This window comes from Crocodylus siamensis, chromosome 2 (assembly GCF_052110815.1).
Source record: "Crocodylus siamensis isolate JL-2025a chromosome 2, ASM5211081v1, whole genome shotgun sequence".
Classification (NCBI taxonomy): Eukaryota; Metazoa; Chordata; order Crocodylia; family Crocodylidae; genus Crocodylus; species Crocodylus siamensis.
The window spans coordinates 164,958,564-164,986,537 of NC_143396.1; the positions used below are offsets into that span (position 1 = coordinate 164,958,564).

The window sequence follows — 27,974 nt, forward strand, 5'->3', positions numbered from 1 at the left end:
CATAGCCTCTCCTCGTAGGGCCTGCCCTGCTGCCCCTTGATCATGTGAGTGGCCCTCCTCTGGACCCTCTCCATGTTGTCCACATCCCTCCTGAAGTGCGGCGCCCAGAACTGGATGCAGTACTCCAGCTGCGGCCTGACCAGTGCCGCATAGAGGGGGACGATCATTCCTTGGACCTGCCCGAGATACATCTGTGGATGCATGACAAGGTGCGGTTGGCCTTCCTGACTGCATCCCCACACTGCCGGCCCATGTTCATCTTGGAGTCGATGATGACTCCAAGATCCTTTTCCACCACTGTACTGACAAGAAGGGAGTTCCCCAACCTGTAGGTATGGTGCCGGTTGTTCCTCCCCAGGTGCATCACTTTGCACTTGTCAGTGTTAAATCCCATCCTACTCTCATCCGCCCACCCCTGTAACCTGTCTAGGTCCAATTGGAGCCTATTGCTCCCTTCTACCGTGCCCACATCCGCTCATCTTAGTGTCATCAGCAAATTTGAACAGGGTGCTTTTTACCCCCTCGTCCAAATCACTGATGAAGATGTTGAACAGTGTGGGCCCGAGGACTGAGCCCTGGGGGACCCCACTGCCCACATCCCTCCAGGTTGAAAATGACCCGTCCACCACCACTCTCTGGGTGCAGCCCTCCAGCCAGTCGGCGACCCAATTGACTGTGTGGGTGTCAACACCACAGTCCCCCAGTTTCTTAATGAGAACAGGGTGAGAGACAGTGTCGAAGGCCTTCCAAAAGTCCAGGAAGACTATGTCCACTGCTACCCCTGCATCTAATGATTTGGTAATCTGATCATAGAAGGCCACGAGGTTGGTCTGACAGGACCTGCCACTGATGAACCCGTGTTGGTTGCCCCTAAGCATGAAATCCCCTGCTAGTCCCTTGTGGATGTGTGCCAGAATTATTTTCTTGAACAGCTTGCCTAGGATCAAGGTAAGACTAACTGGCCTATACTTTCCCGGGTCCTCCTTCTTACCTTTTTTGAAAATGGGAACCACGTTGGCCCTCTTCCAGTCCTCCGGCACCACACCAGAGCACCACAAGTGCTCGTAAAGCCATGCCGGGGTCCTGCAATGACCTCAGCCAATTCCTTTAGTACTCTAGGGTGGAGATCATCTGGACTGGCTGACTTGAATACGTCCAGTCCCTCCGGAAGCTCCCTAACTACTTCCTCACCAACCCTTGGCCATGTGCATCCTCCACACTCACCAGGCACAAGAGGGAAGCCCTAAGAGCTGGAGCCAGCTGCTTTCCCCACCAGGTCTGCACAGCACTGGAGAGAAACCTCAGGCACTGGACCTGGCTGCCTTCCCTACTCCTCAGGGGAAGGTGCCTAGGGCTTCCCTCTCCTGCTGTGCAGCCCTGGCAGGAAAGCCAGCCAGCTCCATCATGTAGGGTTTCCTTCCTGAGCCCAGTGAGTGCATGAGTTATGCATGAGTGGCAAGGAGTGCCAGTGATACAGACTGCCCGGGGAAGGCTTCACCCTTCACCATGATGTGCTGTACTGGCTGAAGCTGCGCCCCGCTGGGCATCTGGAACAGGGGGGAGTTTGCCCCTGGCATGCCCAGCATATAGGTGGAGGGTATGATTGTGCTTCCACTGCTTACTAGGGACTCCGTGTATCCAGTGCAAAGGGATTATGAAGCCTTTCACAGGTCAGCTAGATGCCAATAAAGAACTTTTCAACTACCACATCAGAAGTTGCCAAATGTCTATGGAGTAAGCTTTTGGATTCCTCAAGGTACACTGGAGGTCCCTGAAGTCCTGTCTGGATGCCTGTGAGCTGTTTGATCATCTTCATCTGTGAGGCCAAGGGGGAGGCTATTTCCAAGGTACGGACAATGGGACCAGAGTGCCCCATGGCTTTTACCATGGCACATGAATGGTCCCTGGAGAGCAATCATGAGGCACTATATGTATGGGCAGATCACTTTGCATGACTATTTGGAAGGGCAGAGTGGTACCATGTTGGGAATGGAGGTCAGGTGTGAGAGCATCTCTGGTACTATTAAGCTGCATTAAACTGTACTTAAAACCGTACTTTTATTTTCCCCTGTACTATTAAGATTTGAAAATCTATCAAACTTTGCTTCCCATTAAACTCTTGAAACAGAATCTGAATTTTTCCATGGTTACTTCCAGCACTGGGGGTGGACTGCTGTGTATTTCAGGAGAGTGGAGGAGTGTAGGATGGAGCTGCAGTGACGGCTGCAATATTAGCTGTGTAGTATGAGCACTGCCCAGAGGGCAGAGTTGAGGGAAGTGGTGCTCCCAGTTTGGAACAGAGCTCATGATATAGACCTTCTGAGAAAGGAACATTGTTTTTCCTCTGGGGGAAGGGAGGGTTGGTGAAATGGATGCTAGGCAGGAGGGTGATTGCTGGGTTGTGAGATGCGAGGCAAAAGCAGGTGTTTATTGTCCTTCCCAGATAAGCAAAGAGAATAATAGGTCTCATTTAATGGTGACATTTATTTAAAATGCAGAACAGACACAAACACAATGAAAAGTTTCACATCCCACAACAGCATAGAAAAAAAAACCCTGTTTCCCCAGGCACATGTCTGTTATGCCCAAGGGGCCCATTAGCCTGCCCTTTACTGAACCAGGAGGCAGCCCGGTGATCCTAGACCAGTGTTTCTCAACCCATGGGTTGCAACCCAAAAGTAGGTCGCAAGAATACATGAAAGGGTCATGAACAAACTTTAAAAATGGATCATATTTTGTATATGTTTTTGACAACATAGATGCTGCTTGCGCTTCACCATATGTTAATGCTGTATATATTAATTTTCTGTTTGCCATAGAAAAAAACCAGAAAAATATGGATTTTCTCCTTTAAAGTAGAAAAACATGGGAAACTGCAGGTTTCCCTTTACAGGCTGGCACAGCTCCAGCATGTAAGAACTTGGGGGAGTGGAAGGAGGGCGATCAGGCAGGGGGTGCAGTGTGAAAAACAGTTCTAGCAGCTCCCCGCAGGTTAAGTCTATGGGCAGTGTGGGTGGGGAAGGCCGCACAGGTGACACGTCAAAGGGGCATGGGGGAGCATGTGCCCCCCAGATTTGTGTACCCACAGCGAGCATGGGGCTGCAGCCTGGTCAGACAAGCAGAGGCAGGAGCCACCCCTACAGCACAGCAGCCAGGACCCAGCATGGGAGGGTGGAGCAGGGTGGCAAGACTCATTGCTGCCACAGCCACTACCAGGACTCCCATGCCAGCCATGCTGCCAACAGCACAAGGAGTAACGGATGGGGTGGGGCATGCTGCCCTCACCTCCTCCCTCCACAAGTCATTCTCATACCAGGCTGCAGCTCTACCCCACCACCATGGCCTGGCCACTGCTCACAGCTCCCCTCAGTACTTGCCCTCCTCCCAGCTGCCAGAGTCCCTGAAAAAGGATAGGCTTCCTGCTGTGCTGTCTGCCATGGCTCTGGTGCTTGCCTGAAGTGCTAATATGGCTCCCTCGTGACTGATGGGCATGCACTCCCAAGCACTGATATGGGAAGGGGTCTTGGATCACTAACCACAGCTGCAGGCAAGGACAGGCTGCTGTGTGGACAAGGCTGAGGCTTACTAAACAGTTGCTTCCAACTGCGGGGGCTGTGGCAACTGGAAGCCTGGAGGGTGCATGTGTTCCCACTGACCTGTGGGCTGCCCTGGCAGCATGTGGTACTGCAACATGATGTGGAGAGCACACAAGATTGCATCAGTCTGCAAGTTCAGCACAGACACAGGTTATCCATTGCCTCCTGGTCAGCCTTCACAGATTCAAGCAGGGCTTCTTCTTGCTTGGTGATAGCAGAGGTATGGGTATGGGCTTTGGCATTGCTGGCCAGCCATGTGGCGGTTTGCCTGGACTGCTTGATGCTGTGGCAGGTTATGGCTATGTCCTGCCTTTGGAACATCTCCTGACTTTTCTTCTACTTCTTAGCCTTAGTGGCCCATGTGGTGCAAGACTTAACAAAAGTTGCTAGCATCTCCAGCTTTGTTTGGGTGTTGGCCCACCTGTGCTTGGCAGCTTACTTTGCCTTGGTTTTGTGCAACAGTCATAGAATCATAGAAAGAAGGACTGGAAGGGACCTGTAAGATCATTAAGTGTGATCCCCTGCCATGGGCAGGAGGTAATTGGGTTCAAACAAGCTCAACAAGGTATTTGTCCAGCTTCCTCTTAAAAACCACCAGAGATGGCGACTGCACCACCTCTGCTGGAAGTGTGTTCCAGATTCTAGTTACCCATACAGAAAATAAGTTTTTCCTTATGTCCAGCTAAAACTTTTCCTTGACTAGCTTGTGTCCATTCCCAGGGGAAGGCAGATGGGGTTTCTGAAAAGTTGTTCACCCAGGTCCTGGTGTTCTCTCTTGACATATTTGTAGGTGGCTATCATGTCGCCTCTCAGCCTTCTTTTGCTCAGGCTGAACAGTACCAGATCCCAAAGACTCTTCTTACAGGGCCTGTCCCCCAGGCCCTTGATCATGCAGGTGATTCTTTTCTGCATCCGTTGGAGCTTGTCCACATCCTTCTTGAAGCGAGGTTCTAGAAATATCCACCAGACACAAGTGTCTGTCCTGCAGACAGAAATGCAAAGCAGGCACTCGTTTAGTTACCTACAGTCTAGATAATATGAAGAACTCCCCAACAAATGTTGCAAGACAATCTAGCACACAGGAATGATTATTCCACCCATTGAATCTATTCTACCTGATTACTTTCGACATCTCCAGTAGTGTACCCCAGGGAGCAGTGCTTGGGCCCATGCCCTTTAATATCTTTATTCATGACTTGGATGAAGGAGATGGCCTTCCAGGATGAAGCCACCCCATCAATTAAGACTTGCTGGAATTGGCCACTGAGCCAATTACCAACCCATCTCACTGTAGCCTGGTCTAGGCCAGTACTCTCCAACTTAACTGAGAGGCTTTCATGGGAAACAGTATCAAAGGCATGCTGAAATCTAGGTAGATGACATCCACTTCCTGACCCATGTCCAGGTGGTTAGTGCAAGCTTGTGTCTGATGTCCTCTATGACAATTTTTTCAAAGATCTTCCCCAGGACTGAAGTCAGACTGTCTATAGTTGGCAGTGGGCAGAGTTGGGCCAAGAATGAGTTTGCATTCAGGCATTCTTGGGTATGGCAGGCTAGTGACACGTGAAGACTGTGACCAGTCACTATTCAACTCCCTGTCCATGCTGCTGTCCTGGAGAGGTCGGGAGATCTCAACCTGGTTCAGCTTCATGGTTGTCTCCTACAACCACAGTGTCATCCAAGTCACTGAGTCCTGGAAAATTAGGGCCATGTCTACAATGTTCTGGCATTTGACTATATCATTCACTAAGAGGATTTGGGACAGTTTCTTATAGTAGGTGCATGCTGGACATGCAGTTGGCATCATAGGCCCTCATGAACTGCTGCCTCAATACTTGCAGTTTGAATACCATTGTTGCCAACCATACTTGTGCCCAGACTGCCACTACTGTGGCAATCATTTTGAAGACTGCCTAGTTACAATGGTTAGAATGGAGCACCCACTGGTCTTACACTTCTCCCCAGATGGTGATCAGGTCCATTATCTTGCCTTGACTCCAATTGCTACTATGCTTGCAGATGTCAGTGGCTGTTGGTGCCATGTCTTGTGATGACTTTGGGATGTCCACACTAGATGTCCTCCTGATGGGTGGAGCTGCAGACCAGATTCCATTGCTGACTTTGACTTTGTGGCAGGTGAGTACAGAATGGTTGGCAAATTTCCATGCAAGTCAATAAAAGGGTGAGCAAGGCCTGTCACCTCAGGACAATAGAGTTCTGCACCCCTGCCAGAGTGGCCACCTGGCATTCAAGAGAGGTCAGGCTTGAGATGAGAGTGGTGCACTGTGGGATATTTGGAGGACTGAATGGCTAGCTTGTCCTGGGACATTGAACAAGGTTAACCATGCAGCTGTTCTCCATGATGCCCCAGGTAAAAGTGATGACACATCTCATCCCATACACTTTGGTGGGAGTTGACCTGGGATACACTTGCATGTCTGTAAACTCGCCCTTGGAAGCAAGACAAAACATGCTCTGCCGAGAAAAAGACAACTGTTTATAGCTTAAGTGTTGGTAGTGCTCAGTAACAACAGAGGGTGACAGATCCACAGATTTTTTGAATGCTAAACACCTCCAATGACCCATTCAACATCACTTTAAGCATCTTACATGTTGTTCCTTCTTATTGTCAGTGACAGCTGCAGCTGAAACACTTCTGTGGATCTACCAATGAAAGAGTAAACTAATTCTAGACTTAACATTACACTAGTTATATCTAAAGTCAATTATAAAAGCTAAGTATTATACTAACTTTAAATTGGTTTGATAACCAAAACAGAGAAAGAAGGAGAAGCTGAGAATGATTGGGGGGGGGTAGCCTTTTATAACCACAGTTAAATTGCTTGTCTCTGGGTTATTCTATTCATACCATCATCTAAAATTTAAAGCCCTCCCTTCTGTGAGACATGTCAGGCTTTGGATGCTACCAATGGAAATTCTGGATGAAGAACATTCTTTTGATGCCTCCTTTGTTCTTTCTTGTGCCTTGGTAAAAATGATGGAATACATCAAATAGACTGTCAATTACTGTGGCAGCGAGAAGCCCCCACAGGCATGGAGGATGCTGGGGTCAGTTCTGGGCATTCCCAAGGGGAACGAGCAAGCCCCCTGTACCCCGGCAAACTTACCGCTGGGACAAGCAGGAATGGAGCAGGAGCCGCGCGAGCCAGCGTTACGCGGGTTCTTCAAGCATCTGCTTCCCAGGTAGGGCGGCGGCCAGCTGATTGCGGCAGCTGGTGCCGCAGCTGCGGGAAATTTAAAAACCCCACTGGAAGCTGGCAGGGAGAGAGAGGGCGAAAGCCAGCTAGAAGCACGCCGAGCAGGCGGTGGCTCTGGAGGCTGGTAGTAGCAGCACTGCAGACACTGCCTCCGCATCAAAGGCAGGGGGAGCAGTGTCCGGCATTAGACTGGGGATGGACAATCCCCAGCCACCTCAATTTCAAACCTTATAGAAGCGTCCCTTTCCCTTGGAGAGGGGAGGTCGCCAAAAATGGGAGCTCAACCCTTTGGGATCAGGGACTAAGGCTCCAGATGCATTAACATCCAGGCAACCAGCTGGTTTGCCATAGCTGACGCCAGACCCCCATAGAAAAGGGGCTTACAGGGATCGGCAGAGCAACAAGCGGAACACCTGAGAAGTTGGCGAATGGACTGGGTGTAGGGAAGGCGGAGCCCCAAGGAATACCACGGCACTTCTGTAAGTATCCCATCTTTGGGTCGATAGGGGAAGAAGAACACCACTGAACCCCCTCCTTCTCTTCAGGTAACAACAAGTTGTGGCAGGAGAGTTCGGGGAACACAACCAAAGGGGGTGGTGTTGTACTCACAGCATTCACTAGAGACACCCAATTATAAAAATCAGAGTTAAATTATGCACAAAAATAGCACTTCGGTGTACATACCTGGGCAATGGCACACAATGTTAAATTTTTAAGTGTACAAGCAATTCCAGCATTTATATAAAACAAATATGTGATTTTACAGTGCAACTCAGGTACACTTTTCAAATTGTAGTTTCATGAATAGAGGATAAAATGCTGGCTCCAGGAATTTAACGGCACAACTTCCACTGACTTCAGTAGGGCCAGAATATACACATTAATCAAAATGATAATACTACTATTCCCTGCTATGTTAGTTCTTTTAAATGTTTACAGGGTCTTGGGCCCATCTTATGACCTGTTTGAAAACACATTAACATATCCATATGTGAGTTTTTAAAAAAATAATTAGTGTGTTGTCTTATACAGACCTTAAGTTCTTGTACTTCCAGTTTTCTGTCATTGACCTCTTTCACAAGCTGAGATTTTTCTACCTCCATTGCACCAGCAGTTCGGCCATGTTGGCCCACAATTTGAGTCATATTATCAATTTGCTTTTGGAAGATCTCAATAATCCTTTCCTTCTCTGTTATCTGAAGTTTTAGTGTCTCACACTCTGCCTGCACATTTCGTAGATGGTCCCCTTCATTCCTTAAGTGTTGAAGCTCCTGCAATTTACCATCTACTCTTGAACGGAGCTTCTGAATTTCCTCATTGGTAATCTCAGTGGATCTCTCCTTCTCTTGCAGGCAGATTTTCAATTCAGACACTGTTCTCTCAGCAGTCTCAAGATTTATTGTCTTGGCTGTCAGGTCTTCAACCACTTTACGAAATGTTTCTTTGGTTGACTCTAGTTGGGCAGTCAAGGAGGAGACTCTTTCAATGCTCTCATTTTTTTCCTTAATTGCAGCCATCTGAACAGTAATGATACAATGTTCAGCTTTGATAAACATATTTTCTATCTATCTACAGAGGCATCCCTATCAGTCTCCTCTGGCACTCATCATTATGGTACCTTAATGCTTCATAGATACATTAGGTTAGCATGGCAAGGCTCCTAGTGAACCTCATGAGTCTTCTGTTCTTTTTCCCTCAGTAAAGGGAAAACTTAAAATATAGTTTTATAAGAACATAAGATGCTATACTGGGTCAGACCAATGCTCCATCTAGCCCAATATCCTGTCTCCGACAGTGGGCACTGTCTGGTATGCTCTGCTTGGTGGCCCCCCTTGGCGCTCTTGTTGTTAACTTCTGACCTCCACTCTCATCCCTGTTGTATCTTTAATTGTCCCCAGAAATCAATTGTTGTTTACTTTGTAGCTTCCCTTTTTAAGGGAGGCTTATAATGTTTCCTAGGGGTCACTGGCCCACATTCCTTAGGCAACAAATAGGTCTGTTTCTGCAAGTGGCAGAAGTTGATGCTATACAAGGCAGAAGTTGATGCCATTGAAGTGGATAGCTCTAGAGTGAACTATCCCCTGTTCAATATCTTGCCTAGCATCCACTTACTTTTGTTAGTGTTAAACCTGTTACCTACTAATTTTAGTAGGTGTCCCCTAGTTCTAATATTCTGGGACTTAGTGAACATCAGTTCCCTGTTCACTTGGTCCATACTCTTTGTGATTTTATAGACCTCTACCATATCCCCTTCAGCACTCTCCTTTCCAAATTGAAGAGTCCTAGCCTTTTTTTGATCTTTCCTGGTATGGCAACTAGTCCAGGCCCCAGATCATTCTGGTTGCCCTTCTCAGTACTTTTCTGATTCTACTACATCCTTTTTGAGACACAGGGACCAGAACAGCACACAGTATTCATGATGTGGGCAAACTATGGATTTGTATAATAGCACGACGATGTTCTCCATTTGGTTTTCAATTCCCTTGTTAATGATGCCTAACATGTTATTGGGTTTGGGTTTTTTTAGTTGCCACTATACACCAAGCTGATGCTTTCAAAAACTATCTAATGATGACTCCAAGGACTGTCATCTAAGTCATAACAGTTAGTTCAGAACCCAGGATTGTGTACATATAGGTTAGGTTATTTTTCTCCGGGTGCACTGCCTTGCACTTGTCAATGCTGAAACTCATTTGCCATTTTTTTGCCCATTCCCTTAGCCTGATGAGTTTTTTTCTGCAGTTCCATCCACTCCATCACCTCGGGACTTGACTACCCAGAATAATTTGGTATCATCTGTGTACCACCATTTCCAGGTTATTAATTAAAATGCTGAACAAAACAGGAGCCACCACATATTCCTGCAGGACCATTTGTTTTCTGTCTTTCCACCTCTGAACCACCTCTCAATTCACATAAGAAACTTCCTTCCAGTCCTGTAACAATCCAGTATTTTTAAAGCCTTTAATGAGAGACATTGAAAGTTTAAATATATTATGTCAACTGGATCCCTCTTATCCACATACTTGTTGACACCCTCAAAGAACTGTAGTAAATTGGTGAGGCAGGTGAGGCAGGATTTCCCTTTACAAAAACAATGCAAATACAATCCCCAGAAGATCATATTTGTCTATGTGACTGTTGATTTTACTTTTTATTATAGTTTCTACCAACTTGACAGCAAAACTCTGTAATTTCATCTTTGAGTTCCTTCAGAACTCTTAAGTGAATGTCATCCAGTCCTGGTGACTTTTTAGTACAGTAAAAGCCCTGTTATCCTCTGGGAATGGGGGATGCCGGATAACAAAATATACTGGTTAATTGAGTGGCGCCAGCCACCGCTTCTCCTGCCGCGTCTGGGGAGTCCTTCCGCCCCTCCTGTGGCATCGCTGCCCCTCCCACAGGTCCTGCAGGCCTCACGGGACAGAGAGACGGGCCCCTCATAGCCTGTTATGCCCCTGGGCTCTAGAACCTTGGCAGCACAGGCTGCTTTGCCCCTGGCCACGGGGGCTCGGAGAAACCCGAAGTGCCATGGTGGGCATTTCCAGTTTCACTTTATTTTACAAGCCAGCATGCCAGTTAGTAGAGCATGCCGGCTTGTAAGATGCCGGATAGTGCAGCTTTTACTGTATTCAGTTTACTGTTTTGTTCCAAAACTTTCTTTGTTTTTGCTTCAGTGTGGTCCAACTCTTCTTCCAGACCCATCTACTAGAAAGGACTGATCTAGCCTGGGACCTTCCTGAGTAATTTCTGCAGTAAATACCAAGGCAAAAAAAATAATTTAGCTTTTCTGCTATGCCTTATCATCCCTGAGTGCACTTTTTACACCCTGGTCACCTAATGGTCCCACTGATTTTCTAACTGGCTTCTTGCTTCTGATGTATTTTTTAAAGTTTTATTATTACTCTTAGCATTGTTTTCTAGACACTCCTGAAATTCTTTTTTGGCCTGCCTTATTTCACTTTTACTGCCAGAGTTTGTAAGCTTTCCTGCCTTCTTCATTTGGGGACACCTTCCATTTTTGAAGGCTGCCTTAACTCTGCTATTATAGCTGTAAGTAGGACAGGTGTAAGATATAACATTAATTGTCTTTAGGCAATTTAGAGGTGACAGGTCTGTGTCCTTGAATATATGAAAAACTGGCCAATTGCATTTTACAGTAACTATATCCTGAAAGAAGCTTGTACTCATCAATAACATATAACTAAGTCCATTATTGTTGTCAGCAAGAAGCATAGATTTTCATGAGATAACTTTTGCCAGAAAGCATCATGACCCAGAAGCTGCTAATAGGGCTCTGTAGCAACACGCTATGGTCATGTAGCATTCGCATGGGGTGTACACGTAATCAGCAGCTACTTTGCCACAGTGACATGCTCCCCCATTATAGCAAGCTGCTACAGCACAGTAGCTGCTAAAAATAACCGTGTGTTATACATACAGTGCAGTAGGGGCTATTACTGAGCTGTGATTTAGTGCTTCCAAAAGGAAGTACTAAATTATGGCACAGTAACAATGTTGCCATAGCGACACATGTAGATGCACCCATAATGTAGTAAAGACTCATTAGACAAAATTCAAACCTCAGAATATCAGTAACTGGAGGTGGAATTTCTTTCAGGAAGGTGGAAACGACAGCAAAAATCCTGTTGTTCGGTGGAAAAGACAGAAATCAAATTCACTTGACCTTTTCTGAGTGCAGAGTAGCAGCAGATAGGATTGGTTTGGGTTACTTATCTGGGGTTAAAAGATGTTCTTTTACAGAGACAGAAGAGTTTGAAGGAAGAGGATGAGACTATAACTACACATACAAGAATCTACTCTGTTGAAAGTAATATAACTATCCTTTCAAACAAAGGACTAAACTCAGCGCAGAATTCAGATTGTGGACATAAATTACTAAATAATCTATAAAATGAATCTTGCAGAAGTCATTCTTGAAAGAGAAGGAAATTACAGAATACTTCATAGTGTTATGTGATTAAATTTATTGTACATATACAAAATGTGATTTCTGGAGTCAAAGACAAATCAAACTCCTCCAGAACACTCAAAGTCACTTTCCCTGCTTCCTTACCCAATTTCAACATTTGAAACTCTTATTCTGGCACCTGTTCTGCCTTTGGGTGGAAACCAGGACCAGAAATTTTAGATGACAGGCAAGGGGTGTTGTTTGTAGCTATGCTGGTCTAAGGACACAGGCAGGCAAGGCTGTTTGGATAGATGTGATATCTTTTATTAGACAACTAAAATAGTTGGAAAAAAGTTATTGCAAGCTTTCAGACACAAACATGTCAGGCATAGTTAACAGCTATAGAGTCTCCCTATGCTTGATGAAGGGTGTTTGTACCCAAAAGTTTGCAAATAACTTTTTCCCAACTATTTTAGTTGGTCTAATTAAAGATATCACATCTACCCAAAGAACCTTGCCTGCCAGATGACAGGTAACATTTCCAGAAAATTCTGAGTGATTAAAACCATGGCTCTAAAACAGAACAGTTTGGCACCTTAGTGCACTCTACCCATGATAACTACAAATACTGGGGAACATAAGATATGTATCTAGGATATAACTTGCATGACTATGAATGCCTTCACAATGCAGCAGATACTTACCTGACGCTCCATTTGTCCTTGACACTCGCTCTTCATTGTCTTCAGGATGCTTTCCATTCGCTGCAATTCCATGTTCTTATTGTCCAGCTCTCTCCGCAGGTGATCAATCGTGATGCTGTTGCCAGTATCCCGATCCCAAAGTCTCTTGTTTTGTTCCTTTTCCAGACTCAGTTCCATCTCCCTTTTATGTAGATCAGCCTATGTAAGATTGTACCAATTTCTCTCATTAAATTAAACATCAAGACAAGCTTTCTTGTTACCTCATTTGAGCAGGGATCATTACATGGTTTACACAAGAGAGAGCCAGACCACTGACCAACAAGTAGTTTGAATAGCACGATGTCACCCTTTCCTACAATAAAGCAACATCTCTGAACTAAACCTGCTGCTATCTTATAGCATCTAACATCTTAAGACTTGAAGCTTCTGAAACCATCTGAAGCTCCACATGTGACATTTGAAAAAAAATCAGTACAATTGGATGAATGAAAAAGCAATACTGTATTAGAGTTAAATATCAAGACAGTAATTATACTTCAGTATATACTTCCTAGTGAAAACTCTACCTTGAGTAGTAATAAGAATTTCAATATCAACTTGATTTCCTTTGATTTTAGTAATTTACTAACACATTTTTATAGCGTGCTAATCATTTTTAGTAAAAAAAATAGAGGTCCCACTTCTAGATTGCTACCAAACTTTGAAGATATATTTAAGAAGGGATGCTGAACAAAATACTTAATAAAAATTTGAGGCTAAATTTTGGAAGTTGAGGCAATGACAAACATTTTAGTAGTTCAAGAAAACAGTGCAATAGGAGGCTTAGAGAATAAAAGATTGGGATTATGCAGTGAAGGTACTACAACAAATCATCTTTGCTACTGGGGCAATATTAGGGCCTCATCACTTGGGATACTCAGCATGTGTTTTATACAAGATTGTAATAAGTATTACTGTGCTGTATCAAAAGTTAAAACATGTTCTGAGTGGTCACACAGTAATGCTTATTACAATCAATGATTGTCAGTCTCAGCCTCTGAATCTCACCAGAGCCTTCAAGTAGTTTCAGTTGATTGTTGGTCCCAGCCCCTGCACATTGCACTGCACTTTTAAACATGTTGCAGCAAAGTGTTGGGACTAAGACTGACAATCAATGATTTTTGGTCCAGCACCAGCACTGCACTGGAGTCAGTTCAATACTCTGGTGTGGTCCCAGGGCTGGGACAGACAATCAGCTGATTCAAGACTTTGGTGCAGTGCAGGGGCTGGGACTGAAAATCAAGACTGTCAGTGCAGCCCCTGGCACTGGAGCTACATCAGGACTCCAGTGCCATGTGGGGGCTAAGACCTATGATCAGCTGATTGCCAGCCCCAGCCCTGGGACCACGCTAGAATCTCCAACAGGCTCCAGTATGGACACTGGGCTAAGATTATTAACTGATTTTCTGGTCTCAGCCCTTGGACCTGGTTCCAAGGCTAAAACCAAAAATCAGCTGATAGACAGCCTCAGCTCATGGACTGCATTAGAGATGACTGGAGACTCTGATACAGTTCCTGGGCTGTGATCAACAATCAACAAGATTCATACTGTCGGCCCCAGGATCACATCAGAACCAGTTGGAGACTCTGGTGCAGTCCCAGGGCTGAGAATGACAATCAGCTAAGTTTTGGTCTCAGCCCTAAGACTGCACCAGAGCCAGAGACTCCTTTGTAGTCCTGTGTGGTCCTGAGGCTGAGGCTCACAATCAGGAGATTGTGGGTTTCAGTCCTGGGACTGCAATTGACCAGTCCCAGGGCTGGGATTGTTGGGATCAACAATCTCTATGGAGCAGTCCCACATTAGCTCAACACATGTTACTTACATAAAATTTGGACATACTCCTCCCTTGAATTAGCATAACTCTTCTATGATACAATATGATACAACAGCACTTATCATGTTATCCTGCTTGACAGTGAAGACATAGGCATTTAAGTGCATTTAACACATGCTGTGTCCCGTGTGACATGGCCCTTCAAAACAGGAAGTATCTATTTTCAGGCAGTTTCTTCTTACTGACTCTAAAATTATGATGAATTACCCTTGATTAAATATTTATTACTCTGATTCCAGCTATAAAAATGAATTTCACATATTCCTGATTAGACAAACAGCAGACAGAACTCATTTCTAATCAATCTGACACCAATTATGCTAGCTACATTAGACATGAAACTACTGGTTCCATGTATACGAACCTCCCCAAACCCAATCATGAAATTGTAGCACTTGTACAAAGAAAAATGTAAGTGTGCTGAAATATTGGGCATTTGTACACATACTTGTGCCACAGTGCTGAGCCCTTTTAAAAGCGCCCAGCTAAAAGTGCCCGGAGCTGTGGCACATACATTTGTATAAACTGTGAAATGTGCATCAGCGCTGAGAAAATGGCAGTGGCATGCTTTTGAACTAAAACACATCAAAAGTGTTTCAGTTCAAAAGCGCGCTGCCATCATTTTATGAGAGATGATGCTCATTTTGCCATTCATACAAATTCATGAAAGGCAGCACCAGGTATATCAGCTCACATGAGGAGTAGTCTCGATTAATCAACAAATGTATGTGTATAAATACCCATTATATCTTCATAGCATAGAGACATTTAAGTATAAAACCAATGATGAAACCAACAGTCCATGTTGCACTGTTTTGATACTATTTTTTTAAATGTCATATATACAGTAGGTTTTTTTCTCCCAGTCTGAGATCTCTTCATTCTATGGATGGGGAATACTTAAAGTCCAGAATCAAACATATCTTACAAAATAGGTAAGAAAGGAACAAGTGTAGGAAGATGTGATATTAATACATTTTAATTATGCAGTCAGAGGGTCTGTACACATGTACTAACTTGCTGACAGTTAAGTCAACTTAATTTTTTTCAAGTCATCTTAACTGTCAGAGTGTACACATGTACGTGGAGCAGAGTCGACGTAAATGCAGTGCAAGATAATACACCAAGGTGCATGATCTTGAGTTGTATTAGTTAATATTGCCATATATAACAAAATGGCTACCACAATGTCAAGGAGCTGTACGTGTGTATGGTCTGACATGTCTTAATTTAAGTTGCTTTAGTTAAGTCGCCTTAAGTTGACTTAGATGTGTGCAGGCATCCAGAGTGAGAGTGTTTGTCAGCCTTCATTAAGAGCCATAATTTTAAATGTTTGGCTCTCTCATGATTTCTTGGTTCCTAATTAAAAAGACCTTTTGAAGATTTTCTGGAAAACTAAAATATATAATAGAAATTAAGTCTCCACCGTTGCTTTCTCTAGCCAACTGAACACTAGGAAAGAAAAATAAGTGAATTACTGGATGGGAATTCCACAATACACTTTATTTCCTCGTGGTTTGTTGTATCTCAGAATCCTACCAGTAAGTGCTGAAGCTGATCATCTAGATTTCCAGATTCTTGACTGTACTGATCCCTTTCAGTCTGAGCCTCTGCCATTTCTGAATGAGCTAGGTGCAATTGCTTCTGAAGATCTTCTATCTAAGGTATGAATACAAATCAAAAAGCATCTAACATCTGAAACTACCTCTTGTAAAAGAGCAATTCTATTCCAAAATGTGGTCAAATACAAACTGTGTTTAACAAATCTGTTCCCTAAGAATACTCAAGATCAGATTGTCTTACTTGAATGACTAGGATAATTTTTTACTGTTTTTTTTTTCTTCTTAGTCTTTACAAATCAGCACAGCATGGAGAAGGAGTCTGGCTCACACCTCATCAACACATAACTACATTGCAAATGCAGATTAGTTAATGTTGATGTGATAACTGGGAAAAATAAAATGGCTTGGTTCTGAGATCCTGGAAGAGTTCCAGGATTGGTAGTTAGATAAACTAATGTAATAGACACATAAACAGAGCACATGTAATAAGGAATTGTTGAGTGACAATGAACATGGAACAGTTTGTACTCAGAAAGTGACTTTCCAAAGACTTACATGTTATGATTTACATAACTCTCCTTTGGACACCACCAAGATCTTGGAATTTTCTTTTTACTTACTTAAACAACTCTCCTGGGCACAGATCAGATGTAACATTTTTCTTATTTCTCATCTCTAATGTAATTTTAATTCCCAGGACATATCACATATTCTATTTAGTTACATATCTATACAGTTAGTTTATTCAATATTGATTTCAAAATTCCTATTGTTTAGATCACTGTGGGATTGGATGTGTACAAGTCTATGGGGCCAGATGGGATGCACCTGAGGATGCTGAGGGAGTTAGATGATGCAATTGCAGAGTCATCAGCCATCATCTTTGAAAACTCCTGGTGATCAAGAGAGGTTTTGGATAATTGAAAAAAGGCAAATATAGTGCCCATCTTTAAGAATGGGAAGAAGGAGGATCCAGGGAACTACAGACTGGTGAGCTTCACCTCAGTTCCTGGAAAAGTCATGGAGCAGGTCCTCAAGGAATCCATTTCTAACTACTTGGAGAAGAAGGTGGTTAGGAACAGTCAACATGGATTCACCATGCAAGTCACACCTGACCAAGCTGACTGCCTTCTATGATGAGATGAATGGGTTTGTGGATGTGGTGTACCTAGACTTTAGCAAGGCTTTTGATATGGCCTCCTACAACATTCTTGCAAACAAGCTAAGGAGGTATGGGCTGGATGAATGGACTGTAAGATAGGCAGAAAACTGGCTGGATCATTGGACCCAGAGGGTAGTGTTTTAGTCAATGGTTTGATGTCTAGTTGGCATCCAGTATAAATTGAAGTACCCTAGGGGGTCAGTCTTGGGGCTGGTTTTGTTTAATATCTTCATCAGTGACCTGGAAGATGGGCTAGAGTGCATCCTCAGCAAGTCTGTAGAAGATACCAAGATGGCAGGAGTAGTAGATATGCTGGAGGTCAGGGCTAGGACTCAGAGAAACTTGCTTGCTTCCCTACCCAGCTCCAGCCTCCACCTCACTTCCCCACCCAGCTTCAGCCCCCCTGCTCGCTCCCCCACCCAGTTCCAGTTCCCTGCCAGCCCTCCTGCCCAGCTCCAGCCTCCCACCCCACCCGCAGCTTATGGGCAGCTGTGCTCAGGGCCTCATGACACAACCACCCCCCGCCGCGCCCCTCCTCCCCATGCGGCATCGGCCAGAGGAAGGCAGCACAAGGAATAACGGCCATAAGTTGTTGGAGAGTAGGTTTAAATCAGATACCCATAAGAACTACTTCACAGTCAGGGTGGCTAGGATCTGGAACCAACTTCCTAGGGAAGTGGTGCTGGCTTCTACCCTGGGGGTCTTTAAGAAGAGGCTTGATGCCTACCTGGCTGGAGTCATTTGAGCCCAGTTTTTCTCCTGCCCAGGCAGAGGGTCAGACTTGAAGATCTACAAGGTCCCTCCCGAACCTACTTCTATGATTCTATGAGCACAGTTAATCCTAGGCCATCTCGTGCCCATGCTGCCTCTGCCACACCACGCAGGTGTGGCACAGCGTGGGGGCTGTGCACTTTTGGGAAGCTCCAGGCTGTCACCTGGGGCTCCATGCCACTTGCAGGGAATTCCTGCCACGCTGGGCCAGGTCCTGCATGCACGTGATAGGGGATTTATTAGCAGACTTCACCTACCTGAAGGGTGGTTCCAGTGAGGATGGAGCTGGACTGTTCTCAGTGGTGGCAGATAACAGAACAAGGAGCAATGGTCTCAAGGTGCAGCAAGGGAAGTTGAGGTTAGATATTAGGAAACACTTTCTCACTAAGAGAGTGTGCATACATGAGACACTTTACTGCACAGTAGATGAGTAGCAAGCAATAGATTAGTTTACTGTGCAGTAAAGCGTTATCATCTACACATGCTCACATTTACTGCACAGTAAATTAGTCTACTGCACAGTTACCTACTACCTATAAATACAAGTAGTAAACTAACTGTGCAATAGATGCTGTGTAGTAAAACACATGTTGATGCTGGCCAGGAGCAAATTTGCTTCTGGTCATTTTAGCTAGCAGGGAGCCACAGGGGACCGGAAGCTCTCTGTCCCTGGTCCTGGTGCTGCTCAGCTCCCAGGCTCCCTCCAGGAGCTGATCAAGGCCAGGATTGGGGAGGTCTCTGCCCCTGTCCGTGCTCTCCACACAGAGCTGGCTGCTCTGCAGAGCTGAATTCCCAGCCCCCAATTTGCTCCCCAGAGCAGCCAGCTCCATGTAGTGTCAGCTGGCTGCTCCAGTGGGCAGGGAAGGCTGAATTCCTAGCCTCCCCACAACTCCCTGGAGCAGTCAGCTGGTGAGTCCTGTGCCTTCTCAGCCAGCAGGAGGCTCACCCGCAGCTGCCCCACACCCTGGACAGCTCCCAGCAAACCTCATGCCTGGCAAGTGGCTTGCTGGCAGTTGTGTGTCTGGATGTGCACTGAGCCAAGAGAGCTCTGCCCACTGCAGGGGCAGCGCTCTCTTGGCTCCATGCACATCAGGTCCCCTCACAATGTGCAGAGGGCCAGAAGACAGCTGCTGCTGCAGCTGGAGAACTTTCCTGGCACCATGCCCACTGGGACCACCCTTTGCCTCTTGCCAGCCCCAAGGCTAGTGTGGCAGGTGGGAGGGGGAAGCCTGGAGCTCCCCCTGGCTGCTGCAAGGGGGCAGAGCAGGGTGGGAGCAAATCTGCTCCCAAGAGGGAGCAGGTGTAGACATGCTTTCCCTGTAGGCTTACTGGGCAGTATTTTTATTACTGTGCAGTAAGACTAATTCCAATTACTAGCACATGTAGACATGCCCAGAGGACAGTAAAACACTGGAACAGGTTACCCAGAGAGGTTACTCTCCATCCTTGACTGGTTTTAAGACTCAGCAAAACAAAGCCTTGGGTGGAATGATCTAGTTGGGGATGGTCTTTCTTTAAGCAGAGTTGAACTAAATGGCCTCCTGAGGTCCCTTCCAACCCTAATGTCCTATGATTCTGCAATTATATATAATGCCAATGATGCCAGTATCAAGCAGAAGTTTATTGTGGAAGAAAGCTCACTAAGGTTCTCTTTGTGATGTCTTTCCCCAAACCACTGTACAGCTTGGACTGGCTCTCCCTGTTCATCAGCTGTAGTTTGGGTTCTAAGGCCCAGAGATTCCAGTGGATATGCAGAAGGCAAGGACTCTGTGCACTGGCTGGTATTCTCCTGTGCACCAGAAATGCAGTTCTAGTAGATTCACTCTGACAGCCCCTCTTCATCCAAATGCCCCTGGTTCTCTATGGAGAGGCTCCATGAGACACGTCAAACTACCTACTCTGGTTAATCTCTGAGAACTCACGGAGGAAATTATATGCTTCCCTCAACCCATGTCTGAGAGCCCAAGCTGGAAGGAAGCCCTCTGTGAAGCCTAGGCATGGGGAGAGGTGCCTCCCACTCCGCAAAAGGCTGACCTCTTCAGCAGAGGACAGATCTGTTCCTTGAAACACCTCTCCACATGCAGATCCACCTAGGATAATCTAAACCAAGATTTAGCCTAGAGGGTGGAGAAAGCCTCTCAAACACAAGGAGAGTGACTGCTATGCCCACATGGGTAGCAAAATACAGCATCTTATCCTATATCAGCAAACATCCCTAAAAATGCATGTACATCTAGTCACATGCTCATTATTCTTAAAGACAAACTTAAATCCTTCAAACATGTTATGGTTGGAATGCAAGGTTCTGTATGTCTGACACAGTGGTTGATAAAGCCAGTAACACACAAGGGATCTGCATTCCTTCACTGTTATTACATTACAGGTGCATCTACATGAAACACTTTACTGCATGTTAGACTAATCTAATGTGCAGTAAAGCATTGCCGTCTATATGTGCATGGGACTTACTGTGCATTAAATTAGTCTAATGTGCCATTTGCCAGTACCCACACATACAGATACTAGATACATGTAAATGCTGACCAGGAACAAGTCGCTCTCAGGCAGCCCAGGCAGCAGGGTGTCCGCTGCTGCCTGGCTTGGCCCCAATGAGGGGGGAGCTGTGCCAGCTGCAGGGGCAGCTGTCTCCCAGTCACATTAGGATTGGGATGGGTCTCAATCCCCACATGGCTCTCTCCATCTAGCAGAGATCAGGACCAGCCCCCAACCCCACTACCAGCCCTCAGGGCTGGCACCTGGGGGAGCCTGAAATTCCTCCTGGCTGTTGCAGGGGAGCAAAGCTGGACAAGAGAAGCCCTAGACTGGGCTGCTCCTGTCAGGGGCAATTTGCTTCCTGATAGGGGCGCACATGGACATGCACCCAGAAGCACATTAATGAGCTTGAATTTTCTGCAAATTAATTGTATGCATAGATGTGCCCTATGAAATCTACATGTACAAATATTTTAGCTCCAAATGGAAATTATTATATTTCTCTAAAATGGCACAGCTTGCGACAGTGGCATTATAGGGGACCTATAAAAGAAACAGTAGATTAGTCTACAATGGTATTTAATCATAAAAAATACTAAGACCAACATTTTCAAGTGTGGGTGCCTACCCTTAACTACATAAATTCATATTCAGGAACTGCAATAAGTAACATGATTCTCAGAAGTGCTGAAGACACTTTTCAACCATGCATGTCTAAAAGTATTAGTTACTAAAATATTTTCCTACCGGGGAGGTTGGAAAGCAGTGCTTGAGTATATGTAGTTATAAAAGCTTCATTTAGATAACCTCCCACTCATCCATGGGAATAACTCCACATACCAACCTGAAATTAGATGCTCTCCAAATGCCAGCTTGTCTTTCACTACAGAGTTTGTCTCACTGATTTAGTGTAATGTACTGTCTCTTTGAAAGTAAAGATTGGTATGCATCGACAAAAGAGCAGCTCCTTTTGTGAGAATCCAAAAGCAATGCTCTCAGAATATTACTAATTTCTTGCAGAAGTATTGTTCATTAGATTCTGGGTTTCCATTTTTTAATCTGTTGTTGTTAACTATTTGGAAAGGGACAAGTGTCCAAAGACTGAATTCCACAGATACATGGGTGGCATCTTCCAAGATCATGTGCTACTCTGTTTATGCCAAAAGTAATTTTTTTATGCTAAAAATAATCTATATGCAAAAATTCATGGTGAACAGTACCCCTACCAGCAACTTGAGTATAACAGCAAAAGGTAACTGGCATATACAACACAGCGTACATGGCCTGAAATCTGCAGTACTATGAAAGGGTTTTTTTGAAAACAGGTTGGACTGGATTTTGACACATGTAAGACTAAGCAAATAATAAGTGGAACCAGAGTCCAAGCTGGCCTGGCTTCAAATTCCCAGTACATCTGTGTTATGCCACTTGAAGTTTACCTTCCAGTACCCTGCCATTTCATTCCCAAGACTTTCTTGAACAGAGAATATCAAATTGGGTGGCAGTTCTGTTATGTGACCTATTTCTACTAGTAAGTAGGAGAAGGCTGCCAAAGTCAGCATGACTTGTAACTGTAGCTGGATTTGAATCCAGAAATCAAATGTTATTGCATGAGTCAGTTTGTCTAATTTTAAAGACAGTAGGCAGCAAGCTCTTCTAAATCTTCCTCTAAGGGGGAAAAAGGCAAATTTTCCTCTAATAATAATGAAATAGCAGAACCACAGCCAGATTGTCTATGGGTATGTCTACATGAGATGCATTAATACGCATTAGTCTAATGTATTGTGCATCACAGACACGCATCTACATGTGCGCATGCTTAATGCACATTAAAATGGCAAATTTAGGCATGATTAGTTAAAGCGCATTAACGTAACTTTAATGCTGGGTTTGCCCAGCCACTAGGGGCACTTGCCAGGGCATTTGCCAAGTGTACTAACTTTAGTGCCAAGTCCCTGCGCATGTAGACACCTGCCAAAAATTGCTTAATGCTCATTAAATGTAATCATACTTAAATGCACATGTAGCTGTGCCCTACAAAACAAAAGGGCACAGGCCTAGGGAAGACAATAAGGAAATAGAAATTGGATAGAAAAAAGGACACAAAACACTGATTAATAAGGTATCTAATGCTGGTCTAGGGAAATCTCTCTACAGAGTTTCTCTCAGTTTCCTCTAAAATTATCCTAATAAAAAGGCAGGGCTCCTACAGGTGACTGAGCCATAACTCAGTGAATCTTGGGGGAATCATAAGAAGCAAGATTCATCTATACAGAAGTCCTCTGTTGACCACAGTTATTCCCTGACAACAACATTCCAGCACAGCTGTGATATCAGGGTGATCCTTAGTCCCTGAGTGGTCAGTATGGATAGTGGCCTTCACTTGTGCAGAAACTCAATTCTTTTATGGTACAGACAGCCATATATCGTGAAGCATGTATACGTCTAGAGATATCCTCAAACCAATTTTGTGAAGTCAAAGAAAACCTTATACTACAGCACAACTGTTCTTAATATTTTTGGACTTGAGGCACCTCTCACTGGACTAGAAGCCTCCCTCCATAACTTCTGTGAATTGAATGGCACTCAGTTTCAAAACCTAATTTTTATATTATAGAGTTTACCTCCTTACAAAGGAGTGGGCAGTAGGGGTGGGGGATCATCCAAGCAGGGACAAGCCTGGGCCTAGCTTATCTGTATAACTTATCTGTTCATCTTCTCAGACCTCATGGCACCCTTCAAAGGATCTGGCAGTGACCCAGACCCTGGCTGAGAACCACTACTATAGAAGCTACTGTCAGGACACAGAAACTGGCTTTTTAATGCATTAATGATTCATTAATGACTAATAAGGAAAAGCTAAAAGAACTGGGGTTATTTAGTCTGGAGAAGAGAAGATGGAGGAAAGTTTTGATAACAGTCTTCAAATATCTGAAGGGTGACTATAGAGAGGAATGGAGATAACCACTCCTTTGGCTGTAGGAAACAGGACTAGAAGCAATGGTCTCAGACAGCAGCAGCAGAAATTTAGCTTGGATATTAGGATCAAGTTTCTGACTATGAGGCTGGTCAGCCGTTGGAACAAGCTCACTAGACAGGTTGTGAAATCTCCACCCCTGGAAATTTTCAAAAGCAAATTACACAGACACTTGATTGAAATAGTTTAGTCAGGAATGGATCCTACCTTTAGCAGGGAGCTTGACTAGAAGATCAAATGTGGCGCTGATAGACGTGCTGGCCCCCACTTCTAAATAAAGCTCCCTGAGTTACAGCAGCCGCCCCTAACCCAACAGATGTTCACCTGTTGGGTCAGTGGGGAGGGATCGAGCTCCACTTTGAAGCCAATCCAGCCAAGGATCCTACCTGTAGCCTCTCTCCCCTAGTCCCTCCCCCCACCCCACCCCAGCTCTGGTACTGTCTGCAGAAAAAGAGAGGGGAGAAGGGATGGAGAGTTAGCTGTGGGCTGGGGTTTGCTCGGCCTCAGCTGGAGGGGTAGAGGCTGGGGGGAGGGGGAAGCCTCCGGGGGGGGGCCTCTAATCCACCCCTCCCCCCAGCCCAGGCTAGGCAAACCCCAGCCCACAGCTCACTCTGCCTCCTCTCTCCCTGCTCCCTTCCTGCAGACAGCATTGGGGGCAGGGATGGATTGTATCAGCCCAACCCCAATCATGTGACGGATTGACCTTAGGGAACAGAAGTCCCTAAGGCAGCATTTCTAAACCCGTGGGCCATGACCCAAAAGTGGGTCAGAAGAATATATGAAAGGGTTATGAACAAACTTTAAAATAGATCATATTTTGCATACATTTTTGAAAAAAACAGATGCTGTTCGTGCTTTACTGTATGTTAGAGCTGTGCATAGTAATAAACAGGGATCCAGGTTTTCTGTTTGCCATGGAAAAACAGATTTTTCTCCTTTAAAGAAGAAAAACATGAGAAACAATGGGCTTTCCCTTGCGGGCTGGCAGAGTTCCAGCCTGCAAGGGGCTGGGGTGGAGTGAGTGGACACTGATCAGGCAGAGGGCACCACATACGTGTGTGCATGCACACATGCACATGACAGCCGGGCAGCATGGAAAGCAGCTCCCCAGAGGTAGGTCTATGAGGTGGGGAAGCACAGACAGGGGGCAGGGGGCACAGGAAATGCATGGGGGGATACATGCCCCCCCCATTAGTGCACCAACAGCTGGCATGGGGCTACAGCCTGCCTGGACCAGCACAGACACAGGCAGGAACCATTTCCATGGGTCAGCAGGCAGGACCTGGCACAGGATGGCAGAGTTAGACAGTAAGACTCACTGCTGTCGCCGCTGCCACCAGGACTCCCACACCACTGTGCTGCAAGTAGCATGAGGAGCAACAGACAGGGGGTGCCACATTGCTCTCATCTCCTCCTGCCACCAGCCATTCATGCACTGGGCCGTAGCTCTACCCCACCACCTTGGCCTGGCCATCACTGCCACTCCCATCAGGCTATGGCTGTACCCTGGAGGGGAGGGGAGGTGGCAAGCAGCATGGGTAGCCTGAGGTGGCAGGGTAGAGCCACATCCCAGTCTGTGAACACCTAGTGGCAGGAGGAGGTAAGGGCAGCACGGCCCTTCTCCATCCATTATTCCTCATGCTGCTGGCAGTGCGGCTGGTGCAGGGGTCTTGACAGTGGTCTTGATAGTGGCGGTAGCAACAAGTCTCGCCACCCCACTCCTCCCTCCTGAGCTGGGTCCCACCCAACGGGCCATGGAGATAGCTCCTGCCCATGCCAGTCCAGCCAGGCTGCAGCCCTGTGTCCACTGTGGGTACATAAATATGGGGGGGCACATGCCCCCCCATGCCCCACACACCCCCGCCCGCCCCACACATTGGGGGCTGGGACCTGGGGGTGGGGAGCAGCAGGTCAGGAGTGAGGGGCACGAGCAGGGCTGAGCGTGTGGGGGGGGCTGCAGGTTGGGGCCGAAAGGAGAATGGCCATGGGAGTTGCGGGCCAGGGACCTGTTTTCTACTTAAACTATTTACTGGGTCGGGACTGGCCAGTGATGTTTACAAATGGGTCCTGGTACAAAAAAAAGGTTGAGAACCACTTTCCTAAGGTGCTCCAAAGTGGAGCACCTTCATCTGATCCCTCATTTGATAACGGTTAATTTGTTGTGTGATTTGGCCACTTTTAAAGCACTCTGCAGCCATGCACACGTGTCATAGCATGGCTGGAGAACAGTTTCAGGGGGCCAATCATGCAACAAATGTAACTTCTGTCTGCACCCACAAGGTCCTTCCAACCGTACCTTTGCTGTGATCCTATGTTCAATTTTCTTAGATCTCACATATTTAGGAAACTGTAATGGGAGCCAACACCTTTCTGATACACACTCAAAGTAACTCCCTGTTCCCATTTTTGAGAGGGCAGTGAATGTGTATTTTTTGAGAGAGGGATCTCTGGAAAGAGACAAAAAAAGTGAATAGAGGGAGAACAAAATTCCCTCTGAAGTAATTCCACGTTGTGTTGCCTGCAAAAAAGTCATGTGACATGAAGGTGATTTGCTACATGTACTTTGTATTGGGAATTTTCAGAGCACTACTAAACTTTTGCTGGAATTAAGAAAGTGTTTGGTCCTTTAAATGGTAGCAAACTCTGTCTTTCCTGCCTACAATATTTCCTGGGTGAGAATAAGAAATCACACTGAGTTAAGTTAGTAACCTGTACAAGTAAATTTCTTTGGTGGCACCTAAATACCACCAAAAATCTGCCCACCACTCTTTCCAGGTTGAACACAGTTTAAAATGCTTAACTACTAAAATTATTTTTCCAGGCAGCCAAATGCTTTTGTACTCAGCTATCTTATGGGATCACAGGTGATATTGATTAGGAAACTGAATGTCCTTGAAATAAGGGATATTCAATAGATAGTAAACAGAATATTAATGGAGTGAGGAAAATCCCAACAATGTGAAGGCAGGCATGAGAAGGGGAAAGGTAAACATAATAAAGGATTTTTGAGGAAATGAGGCAAATTTTTTACTTTGTCAAATAATTTTACTGTAATTGGGGATTCAAAGAGCTTTAACTAGAGGAGAAAGCAATCATAGAGACAATCAGAATTACAGGGAGCTTCAGAAACAGTATATAGAACTACACAGTTAATGGGTAAAAATAAACACTCCCTCTCAACATACTTTGGCAGGTTAAGTACCTCTTTCATTTTCCAAGACAACTTCAGTGGAGAGCACTTGTGGATGCTACAGCTAATGCAAACAGCCCTTTTTATTTGCTTATGTTTTCTGAATATGTTCCATGGTTTCTGAAGTAGCTTAATGCCTTTAATCTACATACTTAATAACCATGGGGCTGGTACTTAACAGTTCTTTGCACTTATTTCCAAAAGGCATAATTTGCACTATTTTTAACCTGTGCTTTCTGCAATTATTTCTTGTCAGAGAACAATACTACTTGTTCTTAAATACAGTATGTAATTGAATAGTTAAAAAACAAACTGTCCAGGGCGCCTAAGGAGCTGTGTACATACACACCTTGTCTTCATACATCCTTTTAGCTTCCCGTAATTCAGAACCTAGCTGAGAAACAGTAGATTCCAGCTGACTGACCTGACGCATGTACATTGAATTCTGGTTTCTTGTTTGCTCTCTGAGAAAAACATTGAAAATACGAAAAAATGTAAGAGTTACTAAAGCTTGACACATATCCAGATACTACCTGACAGTACACTATGGTCACTGAACTTTATTGACCACTCTATTTTTTGACCATTCTACTCTTAACCCTGTGTTACAGATAAGGAAACTACAACACACTGAATGATTAAGTGCTACTTTACGTAGTAATCCCTGATTAGGGGATTTGTGGAAATGCACCATATCTGGATGAGGTCTTAGAAGATTGCCAGAAATCGAGGCACAATCTCCCAGGTGCTGTTCCTGCACATGGGGAGGTACTCTTTTTACACCAGTGAATGAGCTTTTGCAGCATACTTTTCCCAGTCTTTAGGTGGGTGTAGAAAGGAGAAGGCCCATGCTCCCACCTCTTCTGGTTTTTTTGGAGCCCTGCTTCTTGAAACTGCGGAGTACAGAAGCAGTGCCTAAATCCCAAAGGAAGTAGGAGCCAACTTTTTGGCAGGCATGCCACAAGTTAAGCCCCATACCTTCATTGGGCACATATATACAAGACATTTACTGTGCAGTAGACTAATCAGCTACACAGCATCTACACATGCACCCCTATTAGGATGGAGTAAACTAATTTACTCCACAGCAGAATAATACTTGTAAATACAGCTGTGGAGTTAAAAACTCCACAACAGCACACATGTAGATGCTGCCCCAGGTACCTGGGGCACAAGGATGCTTCAGTGTGGGGGGGGCTGCATGCCGCCTAGCACCCTCATGCCCCAGACAGCCTCTCTGCAGCACACTGAGCCGGGGGAAGCAGCGCTGATCTGGCAGGCTGACCCCCGCGGCCCCCTGCCAGCTGGGGATGCCCCAATTCGGCTCAGCCTGCTGCAATGCCAGGCACACGTATGAACAGCAATAAATGCTGGAGTTTACTGCTCAAGAGTTTATTGCTCCTGGGCACACATTCAACTCAGGAGTTTATTACTTCACATTAAATTCACAAGGAGATGCACCCACTGACTACTACTCTAATCCCCTACTCCTGCCTGATCTGCTGCTTTGCTTTC

The 27,974-nt window shown here is 45.3% G+C and overlaps 1 protein-coding gene and 1 long non-coding RNA gene across 4 annotated transcripts in view; one reads left to right on the forward strand and one right to left on the reverse strand.

The window, feature by feature from the left end:
• CCDC158 (coiled-coil domain containing 158) overlaps positions 1-27,974 on the reverse strand; it is a 112,608-nt gene that overhangs the window by 42,024 nt on the left and 42,610 nt on the right. The window contains exons 13-16 of one of the 3 annotated variants that reach the window (XM_090032039.1): positions 26,809-26,923; positions 15,844-15,963; positions 12,431-12,628; positions 7,849-8,331 (exon numbers count right to left, since the gene is read on the reverse strand). In XM_090032039.1, the coding sequence (XP_089888165.1) occupies positions 7,849-8,331; positions 12,431-12,628; positions 15,844-15,963; positions 26,809-26,923 (916 nt within the window). The remainder of the gene's footprint in view (positions 1-7,848; positions 8,332-12,430; positions 12,629-15,843; positions 15,964-26,808; positions 26,924-27,974) is intronic. The other 2 variants (XM_090032040.1, XM_090032042.1) reach the window with 2 other exon arrangements.
• Positions 4,439-27,974, forward strand: part of LOC149871046 (uncharacterized) — a 61,953-nt gene continuing 38,417 nt past the window's right edge. The window contains exon 1 of the long non-coding RNA XR_016440178.1: positions 4,439-5,732. This is a non-coding gene — a long non-coding RNA (uncharacterized LOC149871046). The remainder of the gene's footprint in view (positions 5,733-27,974) is intronic.